A 23,494-nucleotide genomic window follows, 5' to 3' on the forward strand; every position below is an offset into this window, starting at 1 on the left:
AAAAGTTAATTTTGAAAGTACGTAGCTTTGAATTTAAATTTATGTATTTTTTATAATCTGTCTAAAGCATTTTAACAAAATTATATTGACAGCTTAATAGAACCGTACAATATATATTTTGGAATACGTTTTCTCATTCAGAGTGTCAAAGTGAGTTGGGAATAAAACACATGACTTCATCCTGTCAGCTTTACTGAGTTGACTCAGTCAACTTTGGGGTACCTACTACATAAAAAACTTACTACTATTTGAGGGACTTAGAAGACAAAACAGATCTTTCCCTTAATAGCCTAAAATTTTCTGTGGATCACAGTACAAATTAGTCAAATGCACAAATACAAAATTAATCAGGGTTTGAACCAATGACCTTTCGGTGCATAGAACAATACTCAACCAACTGAGTCACACTGGTCAGGGCTGTATCGTGATCCTTAACAAAGTTTTTTTTTACTCCTGGAGTTCCAAATTTAAATCCTAGTTCTACCACTTCTCAAACTTCTGGTACTGTCTGTAGCCTCCTAACCTCACTTTTTGATTTGCAAAGTGACATTTAAAAGTGCCTGTCTTAGGGTTATAAAGATTAAGTGAAATATAACATCAGTAAGAAGTTTAGCACAGAGCCTGATACATAATGTACACTTGCTTATTAGTTGCTAAATGTGCATTATGTATCACATGACTTAAGATTACCAAAAGGGAGATTTCAAAGACATCTTTCCTGTTTTCAAGGTCACTAATATTTCAATTATGATCCTTTTGGTGTTTTGCTTTTTGTTTTTATAGAGAAGAACACATGCTTTGCTTGTAGCCTTGCATCATCTACTGCCCATTTCTGTTAGATAAGCTCTTTTCTTATTGTCTAAAGTTTTACATATGTCTCCTTTTTCCCCAATTGACCCCCTCCCCCATATTAGATAAGCTTTTGCTACAAGACATGTAGTTTATTCTTGTGCTGATTTGTGGTGTTGGTAGCCATTGCTCTGTTCTTTACCGCACAGCTGGCTTTCCCCAGAACCATAAAGATCTTTAGGTACAAACTAGAAGGTTAGTACAGCTGAGGTAATCATTCTTTTAGTTAAGTATGCAGTAAATTTTCTGGGAAAACACACAATTGCCTAATTAAAGAACTCAGCAGATAAACTTGCTGCCCTACAGACTTATCAGCCACTCCCACAGGTTGGAGGGATGAGTTCTTAGGTTGTCAGGAGAGCACTTCCTGAGGTATAGATTTATTTTCTGTCACATTCAATACTCTGGGTGGGCTAAGGCTCATCATTGTTCACCTCGCCTCAGAACATCTTTAGAGAACATCAGATCATGTCTTAGTTTGACCTTGATTTGCTTAATGAAGTACTAGAACCATCTTATGCAACTGTATAAGGCTGGGGATGAGGTAAAGTTCAGAATAGCCATGAGCTAACAGTTGTATAGGGTGTCCCAAAATTCACGCAAGATTTGCAATTCAATTCAATTGCAAATTGCAAATCTTGCGTGAATTTTGGGACACCCTATATAATAACCAGGAGTGTGGGAATAACTCCAAAGCCTACAACACTCGCAAAGACTAATATAGTATATTTTAAAAATTGCAAGTTTTTTAAACCTTAATATTGCAAATAATGATTACATTAAAATTCTATATAACATTTAGAATCAGATTATTGTAGGCTTAATTCTGTAAGTAGAAACATGCCTCATAATACAAATATGTTATTTGGAATGTCACAATATTATTTGCTTCCATTTTTTAAAAGGAACCACTTGAATTTTTTTTTAGAAATCGTTTACTATTGGTAGAAGAGGTTTGGCCTTCATTAAAAGAAAATATATGTTCACACATCAGTTCTCCAAGTGTTTGGTGTTGTATAAAGTGATATCGGGAGGGAGTACACAGATTTTTTAAGGTAAAATTTCTGTTGGCTAAAAGCCCCACTGCTTCTGAAGAGACAGCAATTACACGACAGTACAAGGTAGTACACCACAGAGCCTCCTCTCATTGATCTAGTGCCTAGGAAACTGTAAGGATAAGTGAAAGGCCAGAGTGATTTGGTGAGTTGTCTGGGGGAAGAGGGATTTGGTTAAATAGGAATACTGACAAAGAGAAATGCAGAAAATGCAAAGGACAGAAGTGAATGTAGAATGCTTGTTATGCTGTAGTTGGGAAATGAGTGTTGTGCTACAAGGGACCAAATTAAAGATGATTTTGAAAACATTTTTAAATCTTTAACTTGATGTATCAGGAAAAAGCTATAATCAATTTTGAGCCGTGCAATGATTTGATTTTAAAGGGAGATGGAGTAGAACTAAGGAAACTATCCCTGTCAGACAATGGATTGATGGGAGGGGGTCTAGAGTCTAAAAGGTTTCCCACCCAGTCAGTTTAAAGATTAGGTTAAAACAATCTGGAATATAATCCTATTATATCATTCTGGAGTTATAGAGATTCTTCGCTAACTTGTTTTTATTTTAGAGATGAGAAGATACCTTTGGATATAAAATTACTTGCCCAGAGTCACTAGAGTGAAATAAGGTTGGGAGTGAGTGGGAGGAAAAGATGGAATCGATATGTTCCAGGGAAGTCAATGGTAGGAAAACCAGCAGTCAGGTGCTTTGGATCTTTGGGGCCCCTTCAAAGTCACTCAGACCCACAAACTCCAGGCTGTCGTCCTGGTCCTGAAACAGGGGACAGCCCTCACAACCAGTCCCAGGTTTTGAGTCCTACTCTCCCCAAAGTTTCCTTCCTTTTAGAAAACGAAGTTTGGTTATTTATCCCCCTGCACCCCTATAATAAGCCTTTTTATCTTCTCACAGGCCAAGAAAACCCATCTCAATAAACAGAAGCCCTGAGTGGAACATTGCTGGTTTCTTGTGGGGAGGTGGGAGAAGAGCAGTGCTGGGAGCAGTTCTCTTTCTTTGAGCTCAAGGCTATGGAGGTACCTTGAGAAGATCAGAAAAATATATTATTCTCTAACTTGGTCTTTCTCCAGTTTTCAATATGTGGAAAAATAGGTCTTTCTATGAAGTTTCCTATTCCTCCTTCTTTAAACAAATTTTGAAAAGTCATATTTCTTCTGTGTCAGCAGGATGCATGCTAAGTGCAGTGCTCTGGTGGTGACTACATAGGAAGTAGAATGGAAATTATAGTTTACAGCGTGAAATGGATGGCACAAGGCTTTTATCTTAATGTAAGCATATCCATAAGTGTAGCCTGAATTGAATTAAGAGCCTACCACTGATGCAGTCTTACAGGAAGCTTCATCTAAAATAAATGGAGCTGTGAAATTACTGGCTTACTTGGGCTTAACCTTTCCATCAACTAACCTCAGATTTAAGTCATTTGTTTAAAACCAATAAACATTCTCCCTAGGTTTGTTTTAATCTAATATTAATTTTTTCAGAGTCTAGATTTTCATTTTAATATGCTCATTATTATTGCAAATATTTCAACATCTCATACAATTCATACCCTCAGAAACATGACTTTATCTAAAGAAGGAAAAAGGTAGCTCTGATTAGCTCTTGTAAAACTGAGTGTGTGTCTCATTTCTCAGCATGCCCCCTATTGAAGACGGATCTCATCTCTTTATTTGAGGAGTGGCTCAACGACTCAGCTAGAGTTCAGATACCTCTTTTACGATCAGTCTGATCACTTTATAGCCACAATTTGTATAATATTTTTTCTGAATACCCAACAAAATAAATTGCTGTTCTGGACAGTAGGATCTGGTGGGTGGGTGGGGGTGGTTTGTGAGAAAATGCAGGAAGAGGGAGAGGAAACAATAGTTACATACATTTTTATGAAAGAGAAAATATTGTAAAGGCACTGGCAAAATCCACTCTAAAACAAAAATTTAAACTTTCTTTTTAAAAATACATATAATGCTGAAGTCAACCAGCTATTGTTAAGATAATTAATTTTCACCAAACACATATCTAATGACCCAAAGGCTTAGTATCATCATCTCCAATCTTGTAAATTTGAGCATCCAAATTCTTCCACCTTTAACTGAATTTATCCTGAAAGTGTTAACCTGTATATTAGCTAAGCCTTCCTTAATGATATCTTTGATCTATAAAGTGTTTCTTAAAGAATCAATTTTACTTCTCTTTGGAAAGCAAATACAGTGGCAGACCTGGATAATTGTTTACACAACACAGTCAAGGTGACAGAAACTTATTCAGGATCCCCTTCCACACATAGAAGGCTCAGGTAAAGGAGGGGCTTGCTTTCATGATGCCTTCTGGTTAAGGGTGCTGACTCTGACGCCCTGGCAAGGGAAAAGGGCAGTTCACTCACGGTTTTTATCTGGTGGGAAGAAAAATTATTTCATGAAAGCATTTTATATAGTTTTCTATAAAAAATGAGGAAATGTACATTCTTTAATCTGTAGATAGGATATTGTTAATTTCTAATTATTCATGTTCTTAAATATAGTGAAATATCAATGAACAAATGTCTGAGATTGTTCTTTTATTTATTTTTTTTTCATTTTAAGTTTTTAATGAAAGTTGTATATAATATTACTTTATTCCTGCATCTTCTCAATTGTTTCTTCCTTGTATTTTCCCTTTTCCTTTCCTACTTGGTGAGATTTGGCTTTACGTTCAAGGATCTTTTTGTGGTCTTTGTCCAGCTTTAGTCTAGTGATAACCACCTTGCTGGGGTGAATGCCCACATGAACAGTTGTCCCATTAGCTTTCTCCCGTTACACTCGTTCAATGTACATGACATATTTCTTCCTGTAAACCTGGACTACTTTGCTAATTTGCTGCCCTTTGTAATGTCCTCAAACAACCTGATCCCCGTCATCCTTTCGGATGGGCGTGGACCGAACACTGTACTTCTGTTTCAGCTCTTTGGAAAGAGGAGACGACATGATCTTCCTTCGAATGTGGGAAGGTGCACTGAAATGCCTTTTACGGTTCTTGCTCCAGTCAGAAGTCACAAAGAGGTTGAACTTCATTTTGACCGCTGGCGATCCTACGATGGCCGCCTGAGATTGTTCTTTTATGTTGCCAGTGTTTTTAAATTTGTTTTGTCACCTAATCTGAAGTTGCCTTTCTAACTGACCCTCTATGAGAATACCTTGATTCAAACTTAGGTCCCTTCCCAGTTGAGAGTAAACAAAGTTGATGCTAAGCAGCCATTCATTCCTTCTACTGTCTTTTCCTCGCTGACACTAAACAGTCATTAGTCATTACCTCTGCAAAGTCAGTTTCTCCATGGCCTTTCTTCATCCTCACACTCCACTTGGACCTTCTTTGCCAATCAGCAGTTAGGCCCTTCCAGTTCCCTCCACCCATCTCCCATTGGCATCTGCAGGGAGCTGCTGTCAGTCATTTCCCATTGCTTTTGTAAACTACTTGCTCTCTGTATTAGTTTATTTAACTGCATGAATTCAATTTTTTTTCATTTTGTTTACTTTATCTTAAGTTATTTAGTTTTTAAGAATAAAGGCATTAGTAAGTAATTGAAAAAATTATTTTAGGGAAGATAATCTTCCTAAATCTCATTCATCAGCTCTCCTTCCCTGAGTCACCTGATGCCTTAGAGATGAGTAGTGATAGATTGGCTCAGGCTCAGTGACTGCAGGCATATTCTATGGAGTCTGCATGCCTTATGCTGAAATCTTTGGGATCTGGAGTCTCACAAAACCTCACTGCAGCCTCACCTACTGGCCCCGCTCCTGCTTCACTTAACCTGATCTCTTCTTCCAGGGCGGAGTGGGTTAGCAAGTGGGGAGGCAAGGAGGATGGTGGGAGTTCCTTCCTGTTTTTAACTAAAGATGTTTCTTTGGTGCATTCATTGTTTTCTAACATTCTGGATGTTATTTCAATTAGTGCCCCCTGCCTTCTTATCATTTTGTACCTGAAATGAACTATTCAACAACAAAAATATCATTGCAATGATAAGAATGAATTTTCTTTACCAGCAAAATTAATGTTTCCATAGACTGTTTGTTACATTGTGCACGAAATGGTACAAAACATACCACCTTGATTTCTCATCTCAAAGAGTTCTGTACTTCCTGGAAGCTTGGTGAGTGTGCTATTGCACTGAGCCTTCCCCTTGCACCATGGGATGACAGCTTGATTGCCGAATATGTCAGTTGGGCGCTGTTTCTCATATTTCTGAGTAGTACTCTAACAGGATTTGTAAAAACATCATTTGGTTTTCACTGTAGTCATGTACCCTTGTCTCAATACTTTGATTTTGCTTTTGACACATTCCTACAGATGATTGAGGCTGACATTGAAATCTAACATATGAATTATATGTAGACTCTGTACCAAAATACAGGGTATCCAAAAAAAATGTATACACACTTTAATGGCTGATAGCTCAATTTTGAAAATGAAATGTATTTTAATAAACACTGCCTTGCCCTACCTGGTTTGGCTCAGTGGATAGAGCATTGCCCTGTGGACTGAAGGGTTCCAGGTTCGATTTCAGTCAAGGGCACATGCCCAGGTTGCGGGCTTGATCCCCAGTGGAGACATGCAAGAGGCAGCCAATCAACGATTCTCTCTCATCATTGATGTTTCTATCTCTCTCTCCATCTCCCTTCCTCTCTAAAATCAATAAAAATGTATTTTTAAAAAATAAAATAAATACTGCCTTTATAATTATTCAAAATGTGTGCGTAAATTTTGGGGGGACACCCTATAGACACACTGCCCAGGGATTTCTCAGGTTCTTCCATCAAAGAGAATGATCAGAAACTGCTGAATTTTTCTAGACTGTCTCACAATGGCACTTTAAGATGAGACATCTTTATGGGTAGACAAGGAAGAAAAAGGGTTTCAGAAAACTGCTGAATGAAAGGGCCTCATGAGATCAAAGAAACTATAGTAACAGACTAATGTTGTATAACCTTCCTTCCTAGAATTCTTATTTTCATTTTTTAAAATATAACATTAAAGAACATGATATTTTTATGAGATTATCTTTGCAAAGCTGGTTTTTGGCTCTCTAATTTGCCTTCTTTAGAAAAATCTTGTAGAGGTTGAAGACTGGTTTATTTAATGAATTCTTGCCTTACACTTTAGTTAGCGTTAGTGGTATCTCTGAATCACCCTATAAATTTGTGTCTCTCATATTGATGCATGGATATGCGGCCGACTGGGGGAATAGAAATGATTTGTTTGAAGACTAGTCCAGCTTTTAGGAAATAAATATATGTCTTTCCAGAAAGCTAGAAAACATTTGAGAATATTTGTGCTCATTTGCTATATTAGATCTGAGAGAGAGCATCCAGCTCAACTCCCTAATTTTCTAGATATGGACTCTGAGCCCAGAGAAGTTGAGTGACTTCTTTAAAGTTATTCAGATAACAAAAGTCAAATTCTAGATCTTATATTTCCAAATCTACACTGCACAACCAAATATTTTTATGTAATTGGGATTAAATTTAAGCCCATAAAAAATCCATTTACCAATTGAAATCCCAGCATCAATCATTTCTAATTTTTGTTTTTGTATTATCAGTCTCAGTCCTTTGAGAATTCATATTTTTCATGTTTCCCTAGTGGGAAACTTAAATATTTTGGTTTCCAATTGAATATCACACTGAAAGTACTTACATTCATTTATACTTTGTGTCCAATCAATGTATAACAGTTTGGGGGGTTTTTGTCTACAAAACATCCAATTTCCCTTTAAGTGATAAACTGGTGGCAAAGCTATTGATGATTTTCTATTTGGTACAGCCCATGATAAGTATACTTTGGGACCCTAAATACGTTTCTTAACATCAAGTGCTACTTCTTTCAAGTTTTTTTTTATAATAATAGGTGTGCACTCTGGGGCAGCCTCATGCCTGTTGTGTGTGGCATATACTCGCTGTGGGCATTTGCTAACTGACCGTCATTATAATAATAATTATTATTACAGCCCATTTCTTCGGTTTCCTTTTATTAAGCCCACCACCCTTCTACCAACTAGCTGAAGAAACTGGTCACATGGAAAACATTTTATTTTTATAGACTTTAAAGGACTGGTTGCAGTTAATCATATAATACAACATAATTGTGGAATCTGAAAATTGGAAAGAACACTGGTAAGCAACCTCTTGTGTCTACTCTGGAAAAATATTTTAAATAAAAGTAAAGAAGTCTTCAACAAGTTTTCAACAACTAACGTAGGTTGTAGCCATTAAAATCAGTTCTTTTATATCTGGTCCAAATCCTTATTATCGCACTGGCAGCTCATGACTTATATTTATGTCTCCTGTGGAAAGATGAATGCTGTGAGTGGTATAAACAGAAAAAGAATCTGTTTTCTTAAGATCTTTTAATAACTACCTATATTCTCTTGAACAATATCTTTTTTTTTCTTCTGCAATTTTTCCCCCTTTGGAAATGGCAAAAAATAACATTTTATTAAAAGGAAAATTTGGAACCCATTAAGTTAATGTACTTATGTGAATCTCCTGCAATTTTTAATAGAAGTAATTATTATGAAATGAAAGGAAGTGAATGATATCAGAATTCATTAACGTCAATCTTGGGAATGATTTGCCTTGAAGGATAAATAGGGTAACAAAGTTCCCAGGCAAGCCGAAAGTCAGTCCGTGAGATTTTGTTTGCCACTGCTCATCAGGCTAAAGTGACTATAATTTGGGCCGGGGGATGGGAAGAGTGGGGGAGGGGGACTAAAAACTAGGCTTCCAAATAGATGCTTCTGAATTCAAATAGAGGCATAATCTGGTGCCTGGCTACATTCACAACCTTTATAGCATTTCTTTACCAAATAAGAATTTAGATTATACTGATTCTGAGCTGGAAGCCTTGAGCTGGAATCTCCTTTGTTACTAAGAAAATGTCCTTGAGAAAGAACCTTCTTGCTTCTACATGCCTGAGAACAGCACATTTGAAGATGGGAGACCAAAAGAAATATCCAAGTCAGAAAGCTGCAAGCCATTCAGGCAAAATCTGGTTGGAGAGGAAAGCTGTTCCCACGATTAAGGAGCTTCCCCAGCTAGCCTGTAGGTGGGTGTGTTTAACAGAAGGAAGCAATGGAAACCTGCCTGTCAGCCAGCCTTTAGAGCTAATTAGCTCAGCACACAACAAAGATAAGTGAGCCTGGGAGGAGGGCCCCCTGAGGGGTCTTTAGAGTCTGGGAAATGTCTGATTGGCAGATGTTAAAAGGGATTCTTTAGTAATCCTGTGCATCAATGAGCTGCACAAATTCAGTCCAGGACTCCAAGAATCCAGGCATGAGGACACTGTGCAGCAGGCTCACACAGGCAGACCCAAGATGGACAGAACCTTGGAATCCCTGAGACACATCATTGCCCAAGTCCTGCCTCACAGAGACCCAGCTCTAGTCTTCAAAGACTGTAAGTACTGAAGGGGAAAAGTTGTTTTACTTTTTTTAGAAAATAGTCCTAAACATCTAGTCACATCCTATTTAAATATGATTTCTTCTAAATCTCTGTAGTCGTGTGCTGTGGTCTAGTGATGTTTAACTTGTTCCTGACTTCAGTCAGAAAAATGATTTCATTTCATTTTACCTACAGGGTATTAGTTGCCGGGTTATTTTGTCAGTGATACATCTTGCGAACGGTTTAGAAGTCTCTCTTAAAAATCTAAGGCTCACCTAAGACTTAATGAACTTTTCCAGATGCTTTTGTAAAATAAAGCAGACTGCTACTAAGGTTAAAATTAAAAATAACTTGCATGTGATAATAAAATATATACTTGCTAATCTGTTTAATCTTTAATAACATATATTAGTTATGTTAAATCAAGTATTGTGCTTGTCTGATATTTTTTTGTTGCAAACAAAAGTTAATAAATCACCACTGAGCTCTTAAATTTTGATAACAAATTGTAACACATTAGTTAAAAGGCCAATGAAATTAGTTGTCTTCCCACCTCTGCAACACCCTTCCCTTCTAAAAAATCTAAACAGCTATGGCAAAGTTATTTAAAAATCTTCTTTTAATGATTATGAAAAATAACTCAATCAAGCTTTCCAAATCTGGCAGTACTATTAAACCATTTGTCATGTAACTTTGTTTCTGGAACCAATTTGATTTCCTGCTGCTGCAAAACAGACTATCTTCCCCCTGTATCTTATCTACAGTGGGTTTCATATTACAAAGAGCTTCTGAAATAGAACTTTGCTATGGAACTGCCCAAAAGGTAAAATGCATATGGATTTTTTTTTTCTTGTGCTTCAATAGGTTACAGCTTTCTTCTTTGTAAATCTTGCTATGTTTGTCTCCATCAAAACTTCAATGGTTTGGATTTTTCCTTTCTGATTGCTGAATAATGTTAGTTTCCAGATGTCCTTTTAGTTTATATTTCTCATATGTGTGATGAAGAAAAAGAAATGTTAGGCCATTTTATTCTATACATTTTTCTTCTTAGAAATTAAATTATAACTAATTTTCCCTTTAAGACATAAAATAAAAGATCTTTCTTTCTTTCTTTCTTTCTTTCTTTCTTTCTTTCTTTCTTTCTTTCTTTCTTTCTTTCTTTCTCCTTATATTGTATTCAAACATGTGTCAATAGCTATGTTAGGACTAATAAAATCACTCCCTACCCTAATCTAGCCTGGAGTCTATTCAGGTTTGGTATGTTTCTTTAAGTGAAAAGGGAAGGAAAGAATGTGTGTCTCATACAATAGCCCTGAATTCACTAGTGAAGGGTAAAGGGCTCTTGTCCTGCCCAGAGCTTTGGATAAATTGTGTAAGACCAGGAGGTCTTATGCTGAGGGCTTGGTTAGTGGAAGCAGTAAAAAATACAGGGAAAATTTTTCACTGAGTTCATTGATCATTGTGAATTTAGGAAGTTTAATCTGAAATCATGGCCCACTTTTTAAGATGAATTAACCCCAAAAATTGTTAACAGTTTAGCATAGAGAATAAAACAGAAGAAGGGTTAAAATAAAGCATACATTATGTTCTTTCTGTCATCTAGGTCTTTGCAGAAACTCTTTTATATGGAAAAATAAAGGAATGTCCCATTGTATGTATTTCACTCATTAACATAGAATAGAAATTTGACCAGATAGCATTGCCTGCTTACCCTAGAATGGGCTGCTACTCTGCAACTGACTGCATTGCTTAAAGGTGTGAATATTACAACCCATCCTCTCCCTCAGGTGTTTCTAATCTGAAAAATGACCAAATGAAAGTGAGCCAAGTGGCAGATTTCTGCACCAGGAGTTTTTATAACATCAAAACATCTAGCCACTCACCATGCTCCTGGCATAAACGGGAACAGGCTTACTACTTTCTGGGGCAGGACATCAAAAGTCCGCCTGGGCCTTTGCCATGCCTCGGCAACCTCCCGTGTGCGTGCCAGAGTTTAGCACACGGACTTATTTTCTTTGGCACACCTGTAAGTTGCTGCCACCACCTTCCTGTTTTACACAGCCTATAGAACGCTGCCGCCAGCCTTGAATGGCAGGTTCTGAGCAGCCTCCTCTCCTCATCCCCCACCCTGGCCCAGGCTCTTCCTTGCAGAAGAAAAGGCTAAGCACTTAAGCACATCACTGCCAATTGCTTAAGAAAAATTGTTACCTTACTTTTCCTGCGAGATGAAAAGGCAATCCAAGAATTTTAAAAGCCCAGCACAGTTGAACAAAGGAGCGTTAAAAAAAAAAAAAAGAAACCAACAACACTGTAAACGTGTTTTTCTAAATTTCTTTTCTATAAATGCAAAGGCAGTTTTTTCTCTTTATTCTTTAGAAACACATAATAGAGGGGATATAAATGATCATTTTATTAATTTCTTGCTCTCAGTTGGTTTGTGATTTTTTTTTTTTTTAAAAAGCACTAGTAAATTGAATTTTCTCTTCACATTGGTGAGGAAAAGCACCCAGAGTTTCTGGTCTGAGACCAATGCCCATGGGGATAGTTACAGTCATTTAAATAAATAAGATTTGAATGCATGTCTCAGCCAAGGAGGCCTTCCAAGTGGCATTTTGCAATTCATTAAATCCCTCGTTTGTTTTAGGCAAGGTGTTCATCTGGCTGCTGCTGTCATTTGTTTTTCATTTTCTTTCCTTTACGTATTTTATTCATAAACATAGAATAAAACAACATTTTTTCCCTTTTCCCTATTTTACACCTCAAATGAAAAATAATGGAAAGACATTTTTAAAAGGTGGGCTCTCAATGTGCAGTTTGCTCATTTAAGCTGTCTCTGACTGTTCCCCATACCTGAGTGTCCCCGCTGTGTAACAAGAAGCACCGGGCGTCGCCACACCACCGGACAGATACTGGGCATATCTCCCTGCTGCCTTCCACTCGTGGCTTTCTGCAACAACTCATTTCTTTTCGTGTCATGTGTCACAACCAAAGATGAGCTATCCTAAACACAGCCCCTGTCAGGTCTTTTAAGAGAGTGTGTGTGAGCTTCCTATTTGTTTGCCACTGTTTGACAGTTTCTCACATGCTTTCTCAAAGGAAACCACCGCATGATTTCAAGGTGGCTGCACTGTCAGATTCTACTCTGAGTGTTAACTCTTCAAATTACAAGAACACAGTATGCTTATCTGCCATCTTTGGGACCTTTCTTCATTGATGGTAATGCCAGGATGCCAAGACACGATACTAGGAACATGAATCCTTCACAGTAATGCAGATATTATTGTTGTTTATAGATGAGGGAACTGAGGCTCATGAAGGTTAAGGTGACTTGCCCAAGGTCACACAGCTAGTAAGTGATCGAGCCAGAATTCAAATTCTATCTTCCAACTCCTCACCTTTAGTCACTGCCAGACATTGCCTCTCAGAGGCGTGAAATGATCATGTCATGGCAATATCTTCCAGGAAAACAGGGGGGATTGAAATGAACTCTTCTGGAAGTGTAGAGGGAACCCATTTAATGGGCACATCTGAACAGTATGACAGAGAGTGAAAGGGGAAGGGCATTTTTGAGGAGCGAGAACAGCTTGTCCAAAGGCAGATCAGGCAATACATACAATGCATGGGCCGGGAGGAGCAGGGGAGAGGGAGGCAAGGCTGAGGCAGGTGGAGTCACTCTGGCACGCAGGCAGTCGGGAGCCATTGGAGTTAACAGTGATCCTAGATTAGTTCTGGAAGTTTATGGCTTTCTGTTGCATTGGGGAAAAGATTATAGTGACATCTGTAGGAGGTACACTTCCTGATACTAAGTTGGGAGACAATTACAGCTTTTTCACAGCAAGAATTATTTTACCCGTTCCGGCAAGATGCAAGATTTGTGAATGTAAACATGCCTCTAGGGAGAAACCACATTCACTGTCTGAAGGCCAAAATCAGACAAACTTTCTCAAGCAGATGGTTAAAAAGCTATCTGAGTTGTCATTGAAGCCATGAGAATGTGTTGTTTCCAGTACTGATTTATAAAGTGACATGTTAGATTTCACCAACATGTTTCCCCAAATTGTATAATGAATAAAATAAGATGGACCCGTTACTAAACATTGCACAATTAGAAGGAAATATCTCACATATTTGAGGTGCATTAACTCTTCCATTTGGGGAAACATTTTTCTGCATAAAAGGTCTTATTTATATCAGATAGGTGAATACTTCAAAAAGTATTTCTTACCCTTTGGAAAAGTTAGACCAGACTATAGAGCTATTAAAAACCTCTTAGTAATCATGAGTCTGGCTGTGTGCAATGCGAAAGAACAAGATCCTCAAGAGTCAAGTATTTTCTCCATTTCATGCTTTTTAGTGTAGTTATCTAACTCTATAAATTTAATGGTACATGTGTGTTTTTTGCATTTCACAGAAAAGAATGGAGTAGGATGTAAGGGATGAAGGTATTTGTGCAGTAAAATCTCTACACATATTGCACTGAATTCACCATGTAAAGTATGTCTGGAAGAATATGGTTAAAAGAACCTTCACTGCTCACTAGCTCATTTTAGAGAAATTATTACATCATAATTACAATAATTTGAACTGTGGACATCTGGTTTACTGATGCCAATTTTACTTTAAAAATTTATGCTGAGATAATAACAACTATTTTTATTTGAAAATGCGGATTTCAGTTCAGATATCAGTGGGATAAGCACCCTTCTCCTTTTTTTCAGTAAATACCCATTTGGCAGAGTTTAAATACTGAAAGTCTCAGCCCCAGAGGGAAATTTTTTTAAATGGAAAAAAAACTAAGTGGCTTCTTGAGCACTTAATGGCCATATCTGTCCTAGTATATTTATTTCTCAATGTATAAATAAGATTTAACAGATCAAAATAAAATGTGATTGACATTCATCCGGTGATCAAATCAGGTGCCTCTTCATGGTCTGCTGTCTCTTAACATAGGCTTTTTTTTTTAACAGTTAAGATTTGTTAGCCTGAACTCAAACTTTAACAACTTCTGAAACTCATGTGTTAAGTTACAGCCCATAATAGGATACAGCTGCCCAAGGGTGAGTTTCTAAGTTATGAATTTTCTGTTTAAATGATACGGTTTTACTGATTATGTGCTACAGATTGATTTAAGAAATGTAAGACAACTTTAGAAGCCTTTCATAAAAGAATCTTCTTTATTTAATACACTCCACAGTGAAGTTTTAACCCCAAAGACTCATTTCTTTTCCTCCATGTTCAAATGCTCATGTAAGTTTAGTCTAAGGTAGTTAAAACAATCTTATTTTAAAAGAAAAAGAAATAAAGAGAAGCCTATTGAAAGTTTAATATTGACAAAACAGGCAATTATTACACTCCCTGCAGTTCTCTCCATTCTCTCTCTGGTGTCCATGGAATGCTGTTTGAATTATGGTTTGGGCTTTTTCCCTGTTGCGATGATAATCAGTTGATCCCTATTTTGATCTCATCCTGTTAGGCAGCTGTGGGAACCCATCATTTAGTCACCACTCCTTTGGCGCTTATGGCCTGTACTGTGTAGTTTATATTTCTCTCATGTGGCTCTGCACTGTGAGTTATGGCCTCACTGGCATGTTTTTGTCCACACCTAAGTTGGAAATCTCAGGAGGGCAAAGTCACAGCTTGCAGGTCCATGGAACCCCACAAGGCGCCTCCCATGGAACCAGTACCTACCAGGTGCCCAACAGACCTGTTCTGATTGTTGGTTGGTTGATTTCCTCTTTCACAACCGGAGGAAGATTTTTCCTATTGTCAGGTGCTGTTCTTTATGATGAAATAAACCGTAACGAGACCTTCTAAGTCAGTGGTTCTCAACCTTGGCTGCACATTTAGAATCACCTGGGAATCTTTTTAAATCCTGATTTCTGGGCCTCAACCTCCGGAAATTCTGTTTCTTTGTTACTAATGTTGTGGCCTCACCCCATAACATAGAAACAGAATTTCCGGCGGATGAGGCCCAGAAATCAGGATTTTAAAAAGATTCCCAGGTGATTCTAATGTGCAGCCAAGGTTTGAGACCACTGTTCTAAGTCGTCATCCCCTGACACCTTAATCACAGCCTACTTGCATGCAGGGTTAATTTGACAGTCAGATGAGACTGGAGGGAGCATGGAGTAAGAGGGGGTTCTGAAATAAACACAGCCCTCAGGCGACTTCCCTGAGTGCTGCCTCAGGTTGGCCTTGGTAGAACAGCCTGAATCATCCCACACACCAACCGCATTGGTGCGGTGACTCAGGTTGCCAATCCTCATACCCTCAGGCTCTACCCTCCCTCAACTGTGAGGGACCAAAGGCCCTTCACCATCCTCTTTAGGCCCAAACTCTGTTCCTTGAACATAAACCCTCATTAGATAGCTGTGGCAGGGTTTTGAAGAGCTTTTTTATAACGATTGTTCCCAGGGATGATACGTTATATGTGTACGGCCACATTTGCAAAGATTTGACTATTTTAACTAAACAGAACTGGTCAGTGAAGTAATGTGTTTTGTTCTGTTTTTTTGCTGTTTGTTTGTTTGTTTAGTCCTTGGTTGGTAATCTAAAATCAACAGTCCTACAAAGTCTCTTAAGTACAGAGCATTATCAGGGCCCGATGGAACACGAAAAGATACAGTCTTCCTGATTGGTTAATAGATTACATTAGGCTTTTATTTTACGTAGCTTTTGTGATATACGACATCATCTTACCTATGGTGCACACATACTCCACACGTGGGAACTCAACTTGCTGCTGAGGTTTACTTCTGCTATACTTAATGACTCTTTTTTCATTTGTCTTTGCAACTCCCTCTTGCCCCTTCATATTCTCTCCCCTCTGCCTTTAAAAAATATCACCATGTACTTCCAAAGATACAGAAAAACAAATGTTAATTTAAATTTCTTCCCACCAAAGTTCAGCAACTTTAAATTCTAAAAATGAAAACTAAACCAAAAAGAATGAGATACTTCTTGCATATTTTGGAGAATTTGCTTGACTTTGTAAAACACTTTGTAAAGGATCATGATTCCCTTGAGAAAGTGTTCGGGGTAGAGGATGGGGACCAGAAGAGAAGAAAAAGCCAACAAAAGAAGAGACATCGCTGAAGGAAGGAGTTGGGCACTGGCAGGAGTGTTCCCAAAAGACAGTTTCTCTGCTGGGAGCAAAGCAGGACTCCAAGTGTCTCAGTCCTGCTGTGTGGCTGTGACCACCTTTAGAAAGTGTCTACACAAAAGAAAAAGAGGCCCAAGTTTCCGACACATCGTACCCGACATTCGAGCTGTGTCAGCAAGATTCCATTATGTGGCCAAAACTTGGCAAAGCCTGAGGATGGTTATAAATGATTAGACAGCTGGCTGGTGGTTCACCAAGCCCAGCACACAACACGAAGGTACCCCATTTTGCAGTCCATTTTGCATGAATGGCAAATTGCATCATACCTTGAGCTTAACCCAAATGATTTGGGGGTCCTTTCCTTGTTTTTGTTTTTTTTTTCCCTCAACAAAACTAGAATAGCACATTGGCAAGAACAAGTTTTAGATGATTAAATTGCAAGCATAGAAAGTACTAATTAACTTTAAAATATCATCTGCTAAGGCTAATTTAATTAAAGGTTATATTAAAATATTACAGAACATAAATCCATCTGTTTGGAGGCAAAAAATCAATTTGAAAATATGTTAGTCATCGAGAAAGCCTCTTAATGATGTATCCTTAAATGGTAGCCTTTTCAATTTGTCTTTAATTGTTTTTGGCAGGGTACATTTTACCCAGCTAGGATTTTTTCTCATATAAGGCATAAGGAAAATTGGTTCTTCTTTTCTGATAGATTTATAACATACTTTTATGATTCCTTTTTGCAGACAAATGATTGTCTTCCATGCAGGACTTATATTAGGTAATTGAACTGGGCAATGAACTATAATATTTCTACTTTCTTGAAGCATAAGCAGTCATTAAACATTAAGTTAAAATAAAAGTTAGATACTTTCTGCAGTTTTTGCTAAGAGCAGGTCTATTGCCTTTAACATTCATTAGAAAGTAAAAAAAAATTAGGATAAACATCCATATTTCCAATTTTGAGACATGTACCATTTCATCTATTTTCTGGCTATAATGAAGTTTTGACTTTACTGGTGAGTGATATCAAAAGAGCTTTCTCTTTTCCATCCCTGAACTCTCCACATATTTTGGAAATAAATTAAATAGCACAATGTATACAATTAGAGAATTTTCAGACTTATCGCCTATTTTTAGAAGGTTTAATGATATGGTTTCTAAACCAGGAGTCCACTTCAAAGATGCAACATGCAAGTATATAAGCAGGCCTTTTCATTTCTTCCTTCACCGTCTCTTACCACAAATAATAGCTAACACTCTGGAGCTTATTATATTAAAGCTCTCTATTCTGAGCATTTTCCATTTTGAGCCTTACAGCAACCCTGTGATGTAAGTACTGCATTTACAGACAAACCTGGGGCAGTTAGGTCGGTACCTGACACTGGTAGAAACAGGAATCAAATTCAGGCATTCTGGCTCCTGAGTCCATAATTTTAACCACTGAACAAATTGCCTGCCTGTTGATAAAAGGTGGAGAGACAAGATGTGGTCTGAATTTTATTGTGTTTGAACCAGTGCCTTTACTTGAGGACTCTTCTGTGACATACTCCATAATCCATGGGGCATTTGCATCCACTACATTTGCAGAATTCCCGTATGAAAACATAGATCATGTGTCCCTACCGGCATCTCCATTGTGTTCAGTCTGTGAAAATGGCAAGCGCTGTATCTTTAGGATAAAAGCCTTCTGAGTGCCAGTTATTGATTTCCTTCTCCGATGGGACTCTGTGCTCTTTCCAGGAAGCAAGACTCCCTTGCTTGATTCACCTCCTCCACACTTAAAAGACTTTTTTTTGCCCAAGCTCCTCCCTGAGAAACATGCTTCTTGTGATAACCCAGATGCAAAAGAGCAACCACACGTTCTCTCCAAGTGTCTGGGCCCTTCCTCTTCATGGATGGAACCACCACAGGCAGCATGTCATGTTAGCAAGGGAAAAAACGGCATTCTCTGCTCCTGGTTTTCTCTCCCTTTTGGGTATAGCTGGGAACCCTGGACAATGGGGTTGGTTTTCAATCATTAAAAGGAGCTAAGTCCCCTTACCCGTCTCTTATTAAATCATACTCCCTTCCTCATGGCACCCTTTCCCATCACTCCCTTATACAATCCCTCACTCCCTTATACAGTCACCCCCTTATACAATCCCTCAGCTGAGGCATTAGTAGTTTTCTTACTCTTTTTTGTCAAATACCACCCTCTCTCCTTTGGGAGCACAGTTTCTCTTCTCCTATCCTAGTCTCCATCTCATGTCTCTGAGATGGCTCAGTGTAGGCCCCACTTTTATGCAGATATTTCCTGACCTTTTCAGCCCAAATTCATGTACTTTTTTCATTCTATTGATTTAATTATTGTATCGTCAATTTTTAAGTTTTAAAGTCAATCACTTTAAAATCAATCTCTGTTCTATATTGTAGCACTTTAACATTTTGTTCACAATTGTATTGTGAATATATTATTTTGGGCACTGTGAGACAAGAGTACCCATCATCCCCCATTCGGGATTTTCCTAAGCCCTACCTATTACGAAGGTAAAGCCCCAACTGCCAAGTGGCTAGCTATCACTTGTCTCCTCTGACCAGGCTTCATCCTTCTGCATATACTCCATCGTCTCCAGCTGAAGAATGGCTGCTACCACCACATCCATGCTGTGTGGGCACCATGGTGGTTTATACATGAAACTTGCCATTCCAGAAGGAAGTGCTGATCTCTCCACGAATCATAGTGACTTCACTTACCTTCTGTACGTTCATTCAGTTGCACTCAAACTGTTCGGATATATGGAGTTTTCTTAGATTCCAAATGAATTTAACAACTGCTTCTAGATGAATAGCCCTGTGCTGGATACCAAGGAAGCTCTAGAGAAGAATGAACCAGAGTCCCTGGCCTCTAGACTCTCACAGTCTGCTGTGAGTTAATTTCCAGAAAACTGCTCTACAGGATGAACTATCACAAGGTGTTTCATTCTTCTGGCCAGAAGGACATCCAGCCAAATCTGACTTGAGAGAGTTAGCCTTTGCTGAAGCGGATTGAGGATTCCTGCTAGAGTGAGTCAAAGGGTGGATGGTGAAGGGGTTAACATTGCTGGATGTCTTCATTGGTCTAATGTCTCCTGTGAATCCCTCAATGCTGAACTTTATCATCAGAAAGAAAGCTTGAGGAAGGGGAAAATGAAAACATCATTTATGAGAGACTTGCTTGGGGATCTAATTACCACTCTGAAAAATCTGTCATGAAGAAATTTCAAAACACAGTGAAAAAGAAAATAGCCACACAAAATAGTCTATAAACGGCATAGCAAATTGTCTTGGCGTCAGCACACAAAATATTTAAAACTGCCAAAGAGATTTATCTTAGTCAGCTCGGGCTGATGTAACAAAGTGCCATAGTCTGGGCAGCTTAAGCAACAGAAATGTATTTCTCACAGTTCTTAAGGCTAGGAACTTCAAATTTCTAAAGCTTCGGTACTTAGTGAGAGCACTCTTCCTGGCTTGCAGATGATGGTTGGGAGAGGAAGCTCCGGTGTCTTATTCACAAGAAGGAACTGGATTTTTATGCTATTATTCTTAGAATAACGACATTTTCTTTTAGTGTCCATTGAGACAAAGTAGAAACTTTTGAAAAAGAACTTTACTAAGGTTTGGGAGAAATAATGCCTGACAAAAATGATGTGTTCCAGACTATAGCTTCCTGGCCCTGAGGTGGGGGGCACCAACACACAGACCTGACCTTGACTTCTGCTAACGCCCCCCTGTCAACACCCTCTTCAGTCTTTTGTCATTTCCTCTTGTTTCTCTTGTGGTCTCTCTTAGCCATCTTTCCTTGAAAGAAGGTACTCTACTGGGATGCCTAGTCACAGCCCCCTCTGAGCACATAATCAGTGGGTATATTTGTACCATTGCTTTAAACCAGAGCAAAGTGCTGGCTGAAGATTGGTCATCAGGATACCTGTCCACATACACGCAGACTGCTCATTCCATGTGACAGTGCCAACCTGGAAACATGTCATATCACTTGTACGAAAAAATATTAGCTTTTGCTTCCTTTGACTTTGTAAGAACAAATGTCAGGAAAATAGCCCCTGGGAAAAGCTAAGTGAAGTGATTTTTATGAAGAGCCTCCTATGCCTCCCCTACCAACAGCCTCACAAATGCAGCCTATTTTCCATTCCTCTGACGACATTCAAATACGCAGCTAACATTGTTTATGCTCCTACTATGTTCCAGACATTGTGAGGAAAATGATATAATTCTTCCTCTGAAGAGAACTGTCTCTTTATACATGAAAACAACTTAAATTCCATCATAATTAGGGCGTGTCTCAGGATAAATGAAGAGCATATCTTATACACTTAGGCAAGAACTAGGTTTAAAATCCCAGGTCTAAAATTGAGTAACTGTGTGACTGTACCCTAAGCATCTTGAACTTCTTATCTATAAGTTGTGGGTGATAAAAACCTATTTGCGGGGAACATTGTAAGGATTAAATGAGGAAAAGCATGGTGCCTGGCATATAGTGGGTACATGGTAAAGGAGATGAGAATAATGACTTCTTCCTACAGCAGGACTTCTCAAACTTCAACGTGCATCGGGTTGCCTGGCAACCTTGTTAAGAAAGCAGATTCTGGTACAGTGGGCCTGGGTGTGGCCAGAGATCCTGCCTTTCTAACAAGTTCCCAAGTGATATCCATGCTGTTTCTCAGAGGACTGCAGTTTCTGTAGCAAGGAGTTAGAGATTTTTGTTGTTGTTGTTTTGGTTTTATTTCTTAGGAGTTGATACTGGGGGCAAATCTTAAAAAAAAATGAGTAGGTACCATTAAAGAAGACAACAGACAGTGGAAAGAGGGCACTCCAAGGAGAGAATGGAAATACGGGTCTTTCCAGTAACATAAGAAGCATGGGAGTGTGGAAGCCTGGAAGGTCACTTGAAGAGAGAAGTTTGGAATGAGAAAGAATATCAAGACATAGGGTTTCCCATGCCTTGCCAAGCAGTTATTGATCCTGTAGGTAATGAGGGACTCACGGAAGGATTTAAGAAGCTGTGAGTGATTTGATCAGCTATGAGATTCAGAAAGATTTTCCTGGAAACAATTAGAGGATGGGTTGGATGGGAGGGTGATTGGAATCAGAAGGGTACTGTGATATACTTGGTGAGCTATGAGCCAATGCAGCAAAGGCAGGATAAACTGAGAAGTGGGGACTATGGAAGATGTCAGGATATGGAATTGACAAATCTTGGGCATTTATTTGGCTAGAGAGAGAGGAAATGAAGGTTTCTGCCAGGTTTCTGATTTAGGTGACATCACACTCTAAGTAATTCGGGAGGAAGAGAAGAGTTGATGGAAAAGAAAATAGCTGAGTTTGGGAATATGTTAAATCTGGGCAACATACAAATGGAAGTATTTATTAACAAAGCTGGAGTTACAGGAGAATGTTTGGGAGCTGTCAGTGCATATTATGGTAGATAAAGTTAGGGGGGTGGGTTTTGTCATTGGAGGAGAACAGCAGAGAGAAGTAAAAAAAAAAAAACGAGGACAAGATTGTCATGCAAATCAACATTAGGGGTGGGCAGAAGGAGAGAAACCCACTAGAGAGACAGAAGAAATGATTAGATATAGAGAAGCAGATCAAGAGGACTGCTGTTAGAAAAGCCTAGGGATAGGAGATTGTCTAGAAGAAATTGATCAGTTGTGTCAAATGCAGTTAGAAGTCAAGTAAATAAGGACTGAAAATTAGGAATTGGTGATATTTGCCAGAGTAGTTTCAGTGGGATAAAATAAAGGAAAGCCAGATGGTAGTAGGTTAAAAATGAATGGAAAATAAGAAAACATAGATTATAACATAAGATATTTTTTTCTAGAAGTTTGACCATAATGGGAAAATTTTAATAATTAGTAGCCAAAAATAGCCTCAATATTGAGTGTTTCATTTGATTGATTGATTGATTCATTCATTCATTCATTCATCATCTTAAGCATACTTATGGCAACTGAGAAGGAGTGCATAAAGAAAAAACATCTAAAAAATAGGTCAAGACAATGACTACTATAACAATGCCCAGGAGAAGCAGCACAAATTCATTTGAGACTTGAGGAATTAAGGTGGAAGTGGGCACCTGTGTAGATGAGCCAGTCCAGATAGCACATGCTTGATAGCCCAAGTTTGTTCTGTAACATGAAGGCAGGTTCACTGCAGAGCATTGAAGGTGCAACTGCAGTTCTCTAAACTATGTGGGGCCTATTCTCAAACTTGGGTGGTTTTCTTTAGCAGTTCTTGACCCTCTGCTCATATTTTCTTTGATATTGTCCATGAACCTTGTTGTTGATACTTCAAAAAAATAGAGGAGCCGAAACTGGTTTGGCTCAGTGGATAGAGCGTCGGCCTATGGACTGAAGGGTCCCAGGTTGGATTCCGGTCAGGGGCATGTGCCTTGGTTGCGGTCACATCCCCGGTGGGAGATGTGCAGGGGGCAGCTGATCGATGTTTCTCTCTCATCGATGTTTCTGACTCTCTATCTCTCTCCCTTCCTCTCCGTAAAAAATCAATAAAATATATTAAAAAAAATAGAGGAGCATGTTTTTCATAAATAGAGTATCCTCTGATATTTGGATCTTTGGAATTCCATATAACAAGCTGGACTTCTTCCCTCTGCACTCCATTCATCTGGTTTTGCAGTCGTCCAGAGGAGATAGAAATAGGAAGATGGATTGTGTGTGTGCATGGACATATGTTGCACTCTTTAGAGGTGATGACATACATAAAACCATCAAAGAAATCTTCCAAGGTTGCAGAATGAAAAATGTGAAATCTGCTACTTTTATTCATGTAGAAATTTTACTGAGTACCTACCTTCAAACTCTTTAATTCACATAGCTTTATGTGCCAAAATTCTTGTGTTCATTTCACCTAAATAATCATGAGTCTTCAACTTCCTACTCTAGTTCTCAGCTGAACATCATTCAACAATGAACTTACTTAAAATAGCGGTTAATATGCTTTGGTGACTATCAGAGCAACAGGGCACGGGCTTTGGTTTTAGGCTTCAATCTTCAAGACATCTCTGCTG

General features: G+C 38.5%; 1 protein-coding gene and 1 pseudogene across 1 annotated transcript in view; one reads left to right on the forward strand and one right to left on the reverse strand.

Annotated features, from left to right (window-relative positions):
- Window positions 1–4,478: 4,478 nt before the first annotated feature.
- On the reverse strand, window positions 4,479–4,984 carry LOC106699429 (annotated as a pseudogene).
- A 4,054-nt stretch (window positions 4,985–9,038) lies between these two features.
- LIX1 (limb and CNS expressed 1) overlaps window positions 9,039–23,494 on the forward strand; it is a 45,066-nt gene continuing 30,610 nt past the window's right edge. The window contains exon 1 of the mRNA XM_006081194.3: window positions 9,039–9,341. Coding sequence (XP_006081256.1) covers window positions 9,260–9,341 — 82 coding nt within the window. The 5' untranslated portion in view covers window positions 9,039–9,259. The remainder of the gene's footprint in view (window positions 9,342–23,494) is intronic.

The sequence above is a fragment of the Myotis lucifugus genome, unplaced genomic scaffold (assembly GCF_000147115.1).
Source record: "Myotis lucifugus unplaced genomic scaffold, Myoluc2.0 scaffold_0, whole genome shotgun sequence".
NCBI lineage: Eukaryota > Metazoa > Chordata > Mammalia > Chiroptera > Vespertilionidae > Myotis > Myotis lucifugus.